Here is a 14,067-nt window from a genome sequence, read left to right as displayed (position 1 = left end):
GGCGGGGGGCGGGGGACTAATTTGTCTCAACCAGATATTTCACAAGATTCCTTTAAGACAGATGAGAAGATGAAAAAAAGAAAGATGGACGGAGTATATTATTCTGCGATAAATGACTAGGGGCTCTAATAGCGCGTTATTGTCGTCAGCGTCGGCTCCGCTCCCCGTGTTATTTATAGGGGGTCTGGGAGAAACAGCTGTGTGTGGGTGTCCGTCAACCCCGTGCTGTTTTATCGCATGGGAGGAGCCGACCGTGTAAGCATAATTCGGAAAACCAGCGCTCCCGCCAGCAGAAGCTCTCGGTATGAGCCGCTCGGCAGAACTACGCTGCACATACAGTATATACCGCATACGTGCTTCTCCGATCATCACAACCCCTCCTGGGCGGGAGCCTTCCAGCTACTAGCGGTGGCCGAGTAGGATGAAAGGACTAATATGTGTCCTTCAAAATAAAAGCCTGGACTAAACAAAATTTACTTTAAATTGTACATGAGTGGTACAAAAACTGTTTTGGTTTGTGTGGAAAATTTCCGCAAATGGCATCCAAGAAATACATGTCCAAAATGTAACTGTTCTAATACTACTTATTCCTAGAGGGTTCAGCTGTGACAGGGATACACAGTTTGATACTGCGACAAAACGTGCTCAATGTGAGTTGCTTTGGACAAAAGCACTCAGTGCTAAATGAAGGTAACGTAACGTTATGTGATGCAATGATGAGTCTCAGAGGAGGCTTTTCGTCCTGAACAGCCACCATGATATGTTTGTTGTCGGTATCGTACGCGCGGGGTGATATTGACAAAATCGAATCAGAATATTTTGACGACGTATTTAATATTTTGGCACTTTCGGGAGATATTTACACACAAGAAACAATCATTAGTCGTGTGGAGATCACGACCAAGAAGGCAGGGGCGTTGATGAGAACAGTATATGAACTTCATAGAATTGCATTATTGTACTACTACTATACTACTATTATTATACTACAATTGTAAGACGTTTAACCATATCGCAATATTACGATAACCAAAATCCCAAATGAACAGTCTGATATACAGTATATTATTTTTCTGCATTTGCCAATCCTATTAACTGACGTATTCAGGAGCAGTGGGCTGCCACCTAGCGACGCTCAGGGACCAACTCCAGGTCTTGACCAATGCCTTGCTCAGGGGCATGGGCAGAAGTGTCCAACCCTAACATGCATGTCTTTTTTGGGGTGGCGGGGGGTGGGACCGGAGCACCCAGAGGAAACCCACGTGAACACGGGGAGAACACGCAGACTCCACACAGGAAGGCCCATGCCGGATTCGATGCCGGAACCTTCTCGCTGTGAGGCGACGGAGATAACCATGGATCTTAGAAGCCGTTGCCGCAGGGGTACGGCGGCGGTTCAACCAGGGTGGAAATGGAGGACAGGATGGGGTCTGCGATATCTCCATCAGCGTGGAGGGAGTGGGAGAGATGGGGAAGAGGGAGAGAGAGAGAGAGAGAGAGAGAGAGAGAGAGAGAGAGAGAGAGAGAGAGAGAGAGAGAGAGAGAGGAACTGGGCCGGGGCTGTGACGTAAACAAGGCATTGATTATGGCCGGCATTGCAGTATTTTCACAGATGCCGGCTAAATTTAGAAACAGAGGGTTCCCCTTCCCTCTCGTCTCCTCCTCTCTCCCCGCTCCAGCTCACTGCTCTGCATTCTGCTGCAGACCCCTCTCCCTTCCCCAAAGCCAGGCAGACACATTAAGTGTTGCATCACGGCTCGGCGGAAATAAGGTAACGCGCTGAGGAAACTGAAGGATTTTTTGCTGCAGTGGTTGTGTTCACATGATGTGAAAACGTAGAATTGGGAAGAAAGATAAGCACGCGGTCAGCCCTTTATGTCACACAGAAGCATGCTAGATGTCTCCAATGGGGAAAAGGTATAAAAGAAAGGATAAATGATGCTCAATCATTTTGTTCTAAGGTGCTCGCAGTTCTAGGTCTCGGGTGTTAACATTAAAGTTTAGGATCTGGAGTATCAGAAGTGATAAACTATATATATATGTATATATATATAGATATATATATATATATACACACAGTATATACACAGTATATATATATATATATATAAAGTATATATACACATGGTATCTGTATATAGGCTGAGGACGGCCAAAAAGTGTACCCATTAGAGGAAGAAGTGTGCAAAAGTATTAGGTTTAAAAAAACGACACGGAGTCGTGTGACGAGAAGAGCAAATGTCCTTTCTCCGAGAAACAGCCTTCAAAGTATTTGATTGTGGGTGCGGTGTCCATTTAGCCCAGAAAGACACGCGGCGTCGTGCTTGAGTCGTGCTCCGTTCCATTTGTCAGAAGGGAGAGAAAGACAAAACGTGACTGCTCGCATTGAGCAGTCGAAGGCCGCGCTGTTCTCCTGGGAGAAGGAACAGATTCTCACCTCGTGGCCCTTCACAACACAACGCAGCGCTGGCACAGGCCGTCAAGAACTCCTGTTACATTCCCTATGATTCACAAGTGAAGGAACAAAATGTTCAGTTGGAGAAAGAGAGGGACGGGAGGGGGCGCGTTAACGTCTCTGTCTTGGTATTGTTTTGACAGGATGTGAGTGACCAATGGCGGTTCTCTGGGAGGCCACGTGTCGCCCACGAGGCCAACGGTGTGCCGGTCCCGGACTAAGCTGTCCAGGAGGCTCGACTCTGGGCGACCGGCCGGCGCTGTGGCCGACAGACGCCCCCGCCCCAACCGGAGACGAGCCGCCCTGCACCTGTGGGAGTGGAGTGGGGAGTGGGTCGAGTACGCAGCTGTCTGCAGCGAGCCGGCTAACAAGGAACACACACACACACACACGCACGCACGCACACACTCATGCATAAACCACCCCCTGCGCGACCCAAGGTGGTTAAAAAGCTTGTCTCAAGTATGCTAACTCTGCAAGCCTTGGCATGGGGTTCCTGCCAAATTCACTCTAAAGGGATAGTTTGCATTTTTACAATGGTTGCCACTGTTTGATACTCACTCCTTCATGTTGTACGTAGATAAGTTCCCACCCTTATGTGTATGTACATCCTGGACCTGCGGCTCCATAGTCCCATCAGGAGTTCAACGGAAGTAATTGGTGACAAATCCACAATCTCTGTTTGGTGCAAAAACTCACTCCATATTTCAAGCTGACATTATCCCACAGCCATTGAAAGAGTTATTTTAAAATACGACATTTGAGGTTTATTGCAAAATTCGCTGTCGGCCGGCGCCATTTCAATTGCTGTGCCCGCAGTGCTGTGCCTGTTTGGGTGTTGCACCCAAATGGGTGACCTGCAGAATGGTGTGACGCTCTTGTTCCTGTGTATTTACTACACATCAGAAAGATGAGAGGACGGGAGCTCCCCACAAGGAAATTGTTAAGTAACTGACGTACTTAACTGTATTTAAAAGGTGACAAATATTTTGACAGGACTTCACCGAAAATGGTTATGGTCTCAGACCTGGCAACCTTGGGAAAATATTTTGAGTACCACAACATTATTCAAAATCACTAATAACGGGGAGTCTGCGTGGCCTTTGAGTTACTGTGGCTAAATGACTCCATCAGCTATTCCCCTCACACCGTAGGCTCATCACATGGTATGCAAGCTACTACGGCTAACTATTTACGGTATACTTATTCATCTCATGAGGATAAACCCTTTGAAATGCATCATCTCGTAAAGTTACTGAACATGATTACTGACTAGGGACGCACCGATTGCAATTCTCTTGGCCAATTCCTGTTTCAGATTTTTTTTTTTGAATCTGACCTGCAGATTCCGATTTCTGATCTGCTGTACATTAATGACAAATACATCCTGTGATCTGATCCCGCACACTTGATAGGACAGCTGCACATACGGACTACCGCTGCAATTTTCTGATGTTTATTATCGTTCATTATCCACTTTGGAACATTAATAGAACATGAAACTGTCACTGAGTTTTAGTTTTAGTAGTCAGTTTTAGGACACAACATATTCAAATGAAAAGCCTCTTTCACTTCAAGTGCAAATATACATTTATATTATATTTATACGGTACTTTGCAAATAAATTGCAATCATTACAAAATAACCGACTCTTCTCACTTTCGTTCACTGGAAGTCCTCCTTCCCACACCGTGCGTTAAACCAAGCGAATCAAATCAAACGACTCGTTTTACTGAGTGACTCGTCAAGAACAGAGGCTCAAAGAAAGAGTCTTTTCAGAAGAGAAACTTTTCATCACGACCGGAGCTCTGCTGTGACAGTGGTAGAAACACAATCTGTACAATGTTAGAATATTGTCAGGACATAAATAAATAATTTATGGAATCTTCTTTGTTTACCTTGAAGTACCTCCAAACAGCCGACATTCTCTTTCTTTTGACCTCCTTTTTGAGCATTAACTATGCAACTACGTTACATTACGTTGGTATCGGGTTTGAGTATTGGAGCATTCGAGTACATGAGCGCAGTATCGGCGTGTATATTTGACCGGCACAGAATCAGATATCAAGATTCAAGAGGTTTATTCGTCACATACATGTACATACTTTCATACAAATATGCAGTGAAATGTGAATGCAACGCACCCGGTGATTACACACAATATGTTCTAGACTGAACACAGTAGCTACCTAAGAATATTTACTTGAACAACTAACTGAATCCTAAAACGTAATGCAGCAAGTCGAATACTATAGAATAAAAAAAATATATAGAATAAAATCAAATCAAATCAAATAAGAACTCAAGGGTAATGCAGGGTGGGGGTACAAAATAGATAAAAGGATTATGTATATGGGATGGACTTATGTATATGGAATAGGCTATTTATGTATATACAGATATGTGCATTAAAGTGGCAGATACGTATATTCTGACACTGAGCGACCGATGAAAACCAACCAATTCCAGTCGATTGATGTTAACATTACGGTCACATTTTTGTGCTTTATTTGGCTTTTATTTGTGTTAATTACTCCCTCACTTCCCATCTTATCTCACAATGCAGCGTCACACCGCTGCATAAAGAACCGCTGCGCTCAATGCTGCAGATCAGTGGATGTTGAGTGAGGGGAGGGGTCACAGAACCACAGCTCGTAGCATCTGGTCTAATCCCAGGGATGCAGTTTAAATACCCAATATATGTACCGGATTATTTTGTATCGATTATTTGATTGATTGATTGATTGATCGCCGTCATTAAGTTACAATTATATAATTTTTTGCATAGCTTCAGCTGGCATTTCGTACCTGCGTATTTGAAATAAGAATTGCGTAGTCGGTACACATCATGTGTACAGGTTGGCAGGTCACTGATCAAACTAGGAATGCAGAGTAATTGCGGAAAAAAGTTCCTACGGTTATTGCACTCCTTTATAAGCAGCGATTTTCTTAAAACTGCTTTTCTTCAGCACTACACACAATTCAGGCAATTCAGGTAACCGTTGTGGGTGTAACACCGCCGCCTATATTCAAAGTTTTAACCAGTCGCATATCACCAAATATATTTCATATATACAACCTCCAATGAACAGAAGAAAACGCTGCGCTGAATGTTACATTTACATTTACATTTAGTCATTTAGCAGACGCTTTTATCCAAAGCGACTTACAGGGGAGAATAACATTCAAGCTACATTGCGACAGAGATTAGTGTAACAACAACATTAGTGCAACAATAAATACTGCTAGGTAGTGCTAAGTAATTGTAGGTTAGGACAGGAGGTACTCTCTGAAGAGCTGGGTCTTCAAGTGCTTCTTAAAGACAGAGAGGGAGGTCCCTGCTCTGGTCATTTTTGGGAGCTCGTTCCACCAACGTGGAACTACAAATGAGAATAGCCTGGATTGCCGTGGCTGTACGGCCGGCAGAGGTCCGAATGTTGCTCCGTTGTCATTTTTCCACTTATCGACTAGCCCCTAAGTGTAAAAAGACAGTGTCTGTCATCTTTAGCATTTCGGATATTTCCCATTCAGAACCTATTGAGCCGTACTCAATCAACACAACATTGTCCCTGTTATGTATAACGACAACTGTCGATCGATTCCGAAGTACGGAACATCCAAAACTCGACTGTAATTGTTTACTTGGGTGATGGAGAAAACCTTTCCTTCCCGCCCCAATGCGCTGGGTCCTATTTTCCGGTGCTTTTTTTCACCGCTGAGTGTCCCGGGAGAGTACGCGGCTGCTGTGGACCAGGTCAATGCCACCCCACCCCCACCAGCGTACTATGTAACAGGTGGGAAGGGAGCCATAAAAGCCCCCTCCCCTCCAGCCAGCACACACTCACCCTTACCTCACCCCGTGCATTGTCGTCCACTGTCACAATTTGACCCCATGACACATGATCAATCGTGGCCTGTTACGAAAGAACCATCAGCAGTGTGCTTTACATAAGCAGTTTGCGAGCATCATGTACAATCAATGTGGCCTCGCGTCGCTCAGGACGACGCCCCCTGCTGACTACTGGGGACTGCGAGCTCCTTTAGACGGAACAAACACCAGGGAAGCTCCCGCTCTGCACGTGCACAGACCGACCTTTTGTCGATGTTACCGATGGAAATAGATGTCGGGTAATTACTCCTATCCGATTCATTTCAATGGAAAGTGTTTTATTTATTCATAACACGTGGGTTGAGGATGCCCACCGCCGACACAGAGAGACACGCACACGTGAAGGGGGTTTATTTGGACGTCACAGTGTCACGCGGACACTCGCAAGGAGAACTGCACCTTCTTTCCGGCTTGGCACATAGCTGCGAGATGCCTTGGGTGAAGTCGTAAGGGAAAACACACACGCACGCACGCACGCAAGCACACAGAAGCACAACGGCGAGCTCCAAGGCCGTCAGAAGCAATATTCTCAGGGCACTTGGCTTGGGCAGATTTACGATTAAGATCTCAGAGCTGTCCAGTAACCACTGGTGATCGGACCTCACTTCCCCTCTACAGTCCAGTGCAACGACGTTAAAAGGGGCAGGTAACCCAAAAAAAGAGAAAAGGCACATGAAACCCAGTTCTAGGCATTTTGCCGCTCCGGGCAAACGCAGCGGCAAAATGGTGGTAACAAAATGGTGTAACTCCAACAACATCAAGACTCCCTCTTGCTCCTGCTCGCTTTACCTGGAACAGGTGACCGTCTCATACCGTCCATTCTAGCTTCCCCCCGGAAATTTAGCACAGTCATCATCACAGCCGTTTATATTCCGCCGCAAGCGGACACTGACACAGCACTATCGGACCTGTATGATGGGTTGTACGTACTTCAAAACAAACAACCCGACGTGGCTGTGGTGGTGGCTGGGGACTTAAACAGGGCGAACCTTAAAAAGGTTCTGCCTAATTTCCATAAACACATTGCGTGTGCCACCAGGGGAGATGAAACTTTGGACCACTGCTACACACCGTACAAGAACAGACACAAGACCGTCTCGCTGCCTGCTTTCGGGAAATCGGACCACGGCGCCATCGCATCGCTTCCTGTTTACAAGCCGTGCATCGTACATGGAAAGGAAGTGACGAGCGACGTAAAGCGCCAGTCGGACCAATCAGAGGCGGCGCTTCAGGGCGCTGTGAGTGACGTAGACTGGGACATGGGGCACAGGGCTCTGATGCGTGTGAACACCAGGAAGGCTGCAGGCCCAGATGGCATATCTGAACGAGTACTGAAGACCTGTGCTATCCAGCTGGCCCCGGCGCTCACTAGGATATTCACCTCCTCCGCCCACTTGCCTCCCTGGCCGAGTGGGTGTTCCCGTCCTGCTTCAGTTTCCGTCTACCATTATCCCTCTGCCGAAGAACACCTCTCCGGCCTGCTTGAATGACTACTGTCCCTCACCTCGGTGGTCATGAAGGGCTTCGAGAGGCTGATTAAGCACCATTGACCCGCTGCAGTTCGAACACCGGCTGAACCGATCCACGGATGACGCGAACTCCGAGGTTCTGCACACCATCCTCACGCATCTATTTACTAATTGAATTTTGTTTTAAGAATCAGTTCGTTTAGTAAGTTAGCAAATTTATTGCAGTTATTGTGCATAATCTCCGGGTGCCCTGCAATGTCATTTCACTACATACATGTACGCTTGTATGTATGTGACAAATAAACAATAAAATAAAATTAATCTTGAATCTTGATTCAAGATCACGGGCGCTCGGATGTGCCCCAACGCTGCGCATCGAGGCGCCTGTGATCTGCGCTCCGCTGCGTGCGCGCATCGCAGGTATGCGAGCATATGTTCATGAATATATCATGCACAGACAATCCGCTACCTCGATACCCATTCACGCTTATAAAATTAAAAAAAGGCCTGATAAAAAGGGCACCATTGGGTCCATGGGGCATCAAGGGGCAAAGGGGCAGGTGCGTGCCTGCCGCTAAATATGCATCTGGTGATAATAACATAGCAATATATAATATAATCTCAAAGATTTCGATTGATTTAGTTTCCTGAGTTTCTTGGAAGTGAATGAAGCACGTAAACCTTGGAGCACAGTTTTTTTTCTTTCACCTCCAGACAGCGGTGCGTGCCGGCTCCCGTGCCCACAACTGAGTTCAGGGACTGTCCCGTTCCGTCCTGTCCCCCAAAAAAAAACCTGTGCGTCTCCCCATTGCTTTCGGTTGCTGAATTTAGTAAAAACTGTTTTATGTTTAATGTTTTAGTGTAAATACTTTACTTAAATATTAAATCCTGCACTTCTGGGAGACTGCATTTGCCACGTTACATTATGTTCCATGCACGTGTCAGCCCCCACGTGTGCCCCCCCCCCCCAGATTAAATCCTATGTTGGTGATTAGTGCCCCCCAGCGATCGGCGATTGGAATTTTGGGGAGCCTAAGTCTACAGGGCACCCATCTTAGGGCTCCACCCTTCTCGCTCAGCCCTCGCCACTACACACGTTACTCCATTACACCTCGGATGCCGAAAGGCTTCATCATCATCATAATCATCATCACGCGGATGAGTTTGGGGTCTTCACACACCGACACACACGACTCCCCTCCGAACTTAAGCCTCCCTGTCCTAATCTCTTTAATGAGCTCCCTTGACCTGTAGCGCCGCTCATGTCTGCTCACACAAGTGGGAACTGGACTACCCAGCTCTTAATCACGCCTTTGGGAACCCCCCGCCCCAACGAAAAGGAATTACAGCTGGATTCTTACAAAGAACTCCTAAAGCCCATAAGTCGTTGCTTCTGTTTTAATTGAATTCCACCATGCACAGGCCTACGGACCTAAGGGGTAAATTACATAGTTGACATATTTCATATATTTAAACTGTATCGTGTACATGCTGTGTCCAGTACAGTTGTTGAGCGCTTCTTGTCCACAACAAAAATTGGCAGGAAAAATGGGTCATCTTTCAAATTAAAAGCCCTCGACATCCCAGCGCACAGGAAAGGTGCGAAGCGCTCGCTAACCGGGCCGACTTTCTCGCCCACACCGCCAACGAAACCACACAAGGCACCGCCAACGCATGTAAATGTGTTCCTGTGCGGGGAGGAGTGGAAAGCGGCCAGGCAGTTTGGTCGACTCGATGGTGTGGCGGTTCAATCTCATGTTGTCTCGTGTGAAATTGAGCACTTTTGTGCAGCCTAAATAATAACAATTTCCCAAAAGCAGGTACCCAGAGTCCACAATGACTATTTCATCGGCTGACAAAGAAGTAGGACAGGAACCTGGATGTTGAAAATCCGATCATGAGCAGTATACTGTATGTCATTTGTTTGACCACGTTAACAATCAATCAATCTCTGTCTTGGGCGTGGATCTTCCAAAAAGACCACCAAAGTGCAAAGGTACCCGGGTGATGTGGCTGCTTTTAGGAAGGACCAAGCGTCGCCTCCAGTTCCAGCTCACCGGCATTGGCTTATCTCAGAGAACAAAGATCGAGAAAGTCTGCTTCCCACTTTGGAGCGTTGCGTAAGCACAGTATTATTCTGTATCCACCTGCTTTAGCTGTTAATCCTATTAAATTCACCACCACAACACCCTGCCGCGATTTACACAACACAACAAAATGAAATGATGCCCTCTCTTGCATTCCACTCCCATCGCTCACAACACTGCCCACATCCGAGAAAAAAAAAATCACATGAATGGCAGACGTGGAAGTAAAACATTGAAGTCTGCAAGTTTTGCCACTGCAATAATTGCCAATATCCAAAAATCACGGGATCACACCTCCTTTCTGGATTCTATATATATTGTGAATTACACATTGCACATGATTTGCCATTCACTGTGGGGGACAGTGAGATATAGGCCCTGTCCAGTATCACCAGTAACCTTCTCTTCCTTGGTTTGGAGACTGGACTAGCTATTCATTAGAGTGTACCACAGTTGTAAAGCTCGGCGGGACAAGGTAATACAGCAGGTGTTTCGGGACAAGGCAGGTGTGAGCCACAGGTGGGTTCCAGAAAACACAAAAGGTGCAGGGAGCAGGGAGCCGTCATGGTGATACAGGGGGAATGGGGACGACACAGGATAGGGGTTAAGGTTCAAGGACGGATGGATGGACAGGATGAACGGAGTAGGGGTGGCTGGTGACGGGATGAGCCGGGGGCCACTCACTTGGCCAGCTTCGTCTCAATCTGCTGACGGATCTCCAGTCGCTCCTGGTCGCTGCGCACCGGGAAGATGTTGCGGTCCTCCAGCTCCTGCTTGCTGGGCCGGTTCCGCAGCTTCACGGCCAGCAGCTCCTTCCTCATCCGCCGCGGGAGCGTCCCTGTACAGTGTGGTCGTTTCATGGAGAGATGCCATGGGTGAGGATTCAGAATAATAAGCGGCCTTAGAATTACAATTTTCCCCCTGCCAGACATACTTTTCAAGCTAATACCTCTGGAGCTGTACCAGCCCTAATCATCACACACTGTGCTTTTGTGCTTGATCTAGTTAATAACAGCATAAGGTCTCAGAAAGAACTCTGCACAAGTTTGGACATTGTAGAACTAGACCTAATTCAATGGTTTAACACATGCTGATGTACAGGTGTTCTGTAAGAAACAGGTTTTCATATTCGGGCTGTAAAAACGATTAAATCGCAAATGGGTGATTCCCCACCAGCCAGACATTGTGGAACTGGATCTAATCTACTGTTGTGATAACACAAACTGATGCATACAGTCGGTGTTCTGTAGGAAAAATATATTAATATTGGGGACAGTGGGTCGCATGTTATTTGTGTAGTTAATTGCTATTAATCACAATTTCAAAGAAATATTTTTTATTTAAAAAGCAGCGCAATGACTTATAGCCAGACTATGAAGAACAGAAACACAAAATATACTCGATCAAATGTAGTTCATTCCATTTCCATTGAAACAACCTGCCATCATTCTTCTATACCTTCTATACCTTCTTTCTATACTGAGCCAGTTCCTAAGGCAAACACACGTGTTTACTTGCAATGCCATATCAAACCATGGAAAAACAACACAGTGAAAAACATATATAAACAAAAGTATTTGTTGGATCTTAGAAGTACAGCTGGTTCAAAGGGTCAAAAAAATAAAAATGTTAAATATGTATCGCAATTTTTACGACTTATTGCCACTGGTGACAACCCAAACTCTCTCCACTGTGAATGGGCTTTGTGACCCACATGCAGCGCCAGATTGACATCGCTGGCCCACTGACTGGACAGGAATTAGGCCAAAGCGGCAGATGTTGATGGACCGATGACATTAACACTCTGTCTGCTGTAAAACTGCCCGTCATGATCCTGCGCTAAACAAATATCAGCCGAGAGAGAGAAGCTGTGACACTTTCGTTATCTCTCGATGAGGTGCCCGGGATTGCGATCCATTACATCTTAACGAAAACCTAACGAGTGGCTACTGCACATGTCCGATGTCGTCGGACCTACCGGAGATGACCGACTCGTTCCAGCTGTCCTGATCGCCATAGTACTCGTCCAGGCGCCGATTCTCCTTGTTCTCGTCGGACTCCTTTTTGCTCTCCGACTCGCCCCCAGGCTCCTTCTCCGTGCTGGCCGCGCGGGACAGCCGGCCGTCCAGGCGACGCTTCGGAGACGACCGCACCTCCTTGGACTGGAAGCTGGAGCGGAGGGGGCAAGATATTCCAGTCAGTCAGTTGGTCAGTCGTGGTTCAGACCTGGTTCATTAGGGAGTGTTCCGAGTTTTTCCCAATTTTCGGCGAGGGACGATACCAAAGAAATGGACATGGATGTCTGAGGAAATGAACGGTGCCATCATACATTGATTAGGCCTCAACTAATGATTGTCGTTGGTGGGAGAATGTCATAATAGTCATCATAATGCTACTTTTCACAGACTGCAGTGACCGCAGATCCTACAGCAATGCTGTCCTCGTGACACCTCATTAAACGTATTAGTGTTGGATAAATGCCTCGGACAATTTAATGGGGACTGCCAACAGTTGTTCTTGGATGACCCTGATACTGTGTTCTACACAGTATCAGGGTATATCAGGGTGGGACAACACAGTTCTACGGGTACACATGGGGTCATACTGTAGATCATGCGACAGAGTTGACTTGTGTGTTTTATGTTGTTTTACATCATTTTTTGTCACAACATGATTTTTTCATTCTTAAAAAACAAGAATTTGCTTAAAAGCAATCAACCGTGAATGCATATTTACACAGAGTGGGACAATATGTCTGACAAGGTGTCCATGGTAAACAGAAACCTGCACAATCTGCCCATTAATTGAAAACCAAAGTCTAAGCTGCTAAACAGAAATAAAACTACTATTTTCTGACAAATCTAAGTTATTTCACGGTTGCCGAAAGAAAAAACGAACAGCACAAACATGCAGTATATTCCATGTTTACCTGTCCTGCCTATGCTTGGTGGCCAGGGCGCGGTGCAGTTCCTCAATGATGCAGCTAGGGGGCAGCTGTGGGTGCAGCGCCGCCAGGTGAGGGGACCCTGTCGGGGTGACGGAGATCCTGGCTCGCAGCAGAGAGCCCTGGGGGTCTTTAGGGAGCGTGAAGTTCCTAGGCAGGGTGGCCGGGGACTTTTTCACCAGCAGCGGATGAGGGCCTGTCGAGGAAAGTATATATATTTTTTGTTAGGGGCGGTAAAGCAGAAATTTAACAGTGTTGTGAACTTCAACGGACTTTTGTGTGTCAGACGCAGACTCACTGTCCAGACTGCTGAGCCGGCTGAGCAGCTTGACCGACAGGGTGGGCGGAGGAGGCGTGGCGGCCCGTCTCTGAGGCGGGGGGGCCGCCACCACCGCCGCCTCCTGTTTCATCTCCGTCGAGTCGGCCTTCCCACCCGGGGGCGGGCTGCCGCAAGGGTCGCTCAGGGACATCCGGTCCTCCTCCCCCCCTCCCTCGCTCTGACTGTGGTCCTCTGACTCGGTCTTGGAATCCTCTGTCAAATCTGGAATTGAAAATGATGCAGGTTGCGGTTATGACCAGAGCTACAACCGTGAATGGTTAGATTTCGCTATCTAAGTCACGTAATATTGGACGGCGATCCTTGTTTACAAAGTGCTCAGAAAATACTGTATTTGCTGGTGTGCGTTTCTCCAAGTCACTTAAGAAAATTCCTCAATTCATACAAATTACGTGAACTAAATGATTGTCCAATGCGGGAAAGGGAAGCACGGGGTCCTGGAGCTGGAACTTTTTCACGGAAGGTTTTGGCCACAATGCACATATTGCTTGGCTACGGAAGTTGATACACCATATATCAAAACAACTATTCATTCAAGCCATCGTATAAAGATGAGCAGTAAAATCTCAAAGGACAAGATTGTTTCGGATTGTTTCCCTTAGACCTTTTTGGTCATTTATTTTGTATCTTCACTGGACTGGTTGCATTCTCCTCTTTAGCAGGGCGATGGTCAGGCTAGGTCAGGCTCCCCTTTCCAGTCACTGACAATGAACAGGGCATTAGTATGGATATTTCTCAGATTTTACTTTCTACATTTTTCTCGGCATTCACAGCAATGTGAAATTATTGGAATTTTTTAAATATATTATTATCATTATTATAACTAATTTTGTTATTATTATTATTATTATTATTATTATTATTGTTGAGTCACACACAAATTGTA

General features: G+C 46.4%; 1 protein-coding gene across 1 annotated transcript in view; it reads right to left on the bottom strand.

The window, feature by feature from the left end:
* phactr3b (phosphatase and actin regulator 3b) overlaps positions 1-14,067 on the bottom strand; it is a gene marked incomplete at its 5' end in the record, with an annotated part of 38,228 nt that overhangs the window by 10,834 nt on the left and 13,327 nt on the right. The window contains 4 exons of the mRNA XM_080000252.1: positions 10,585-10,738; positions 11,879-12,069; positions 12,830-13,040; positions 13,143-13,385. Of these exons, the coding sequence (XP_079856378.1) occupies positions 10,585-10,738; positions 11,879-12,069; positions 12,830-13,040; positions 13,143-13,385 (799 nt within the window). The remainder of the gene's footprint in view (positions 1-10,584; positions 10,739-11,878; positions 12,070-12,829; positions 13,041-13,142; positions 13,386-14,067) is intronic.

The sequence above is a fragment of the Zeus faber genome, assembly GCF_960531495.2.
Source record: "Zeus faber genome assembly, chromosome: 5".
NCBI classification, from domain to species: domain Eukaryota; kingdom Metazoa; phylum Chordata; class Actinopteri; order Zeiformes; family Zeidae; genus Zeus; species Zeus faber.
The sequence above is the reverse complement of the archived record's forward strand: the minus strand, read 5'-3'. Positions and strand labels throughout refer to the sequence as shown.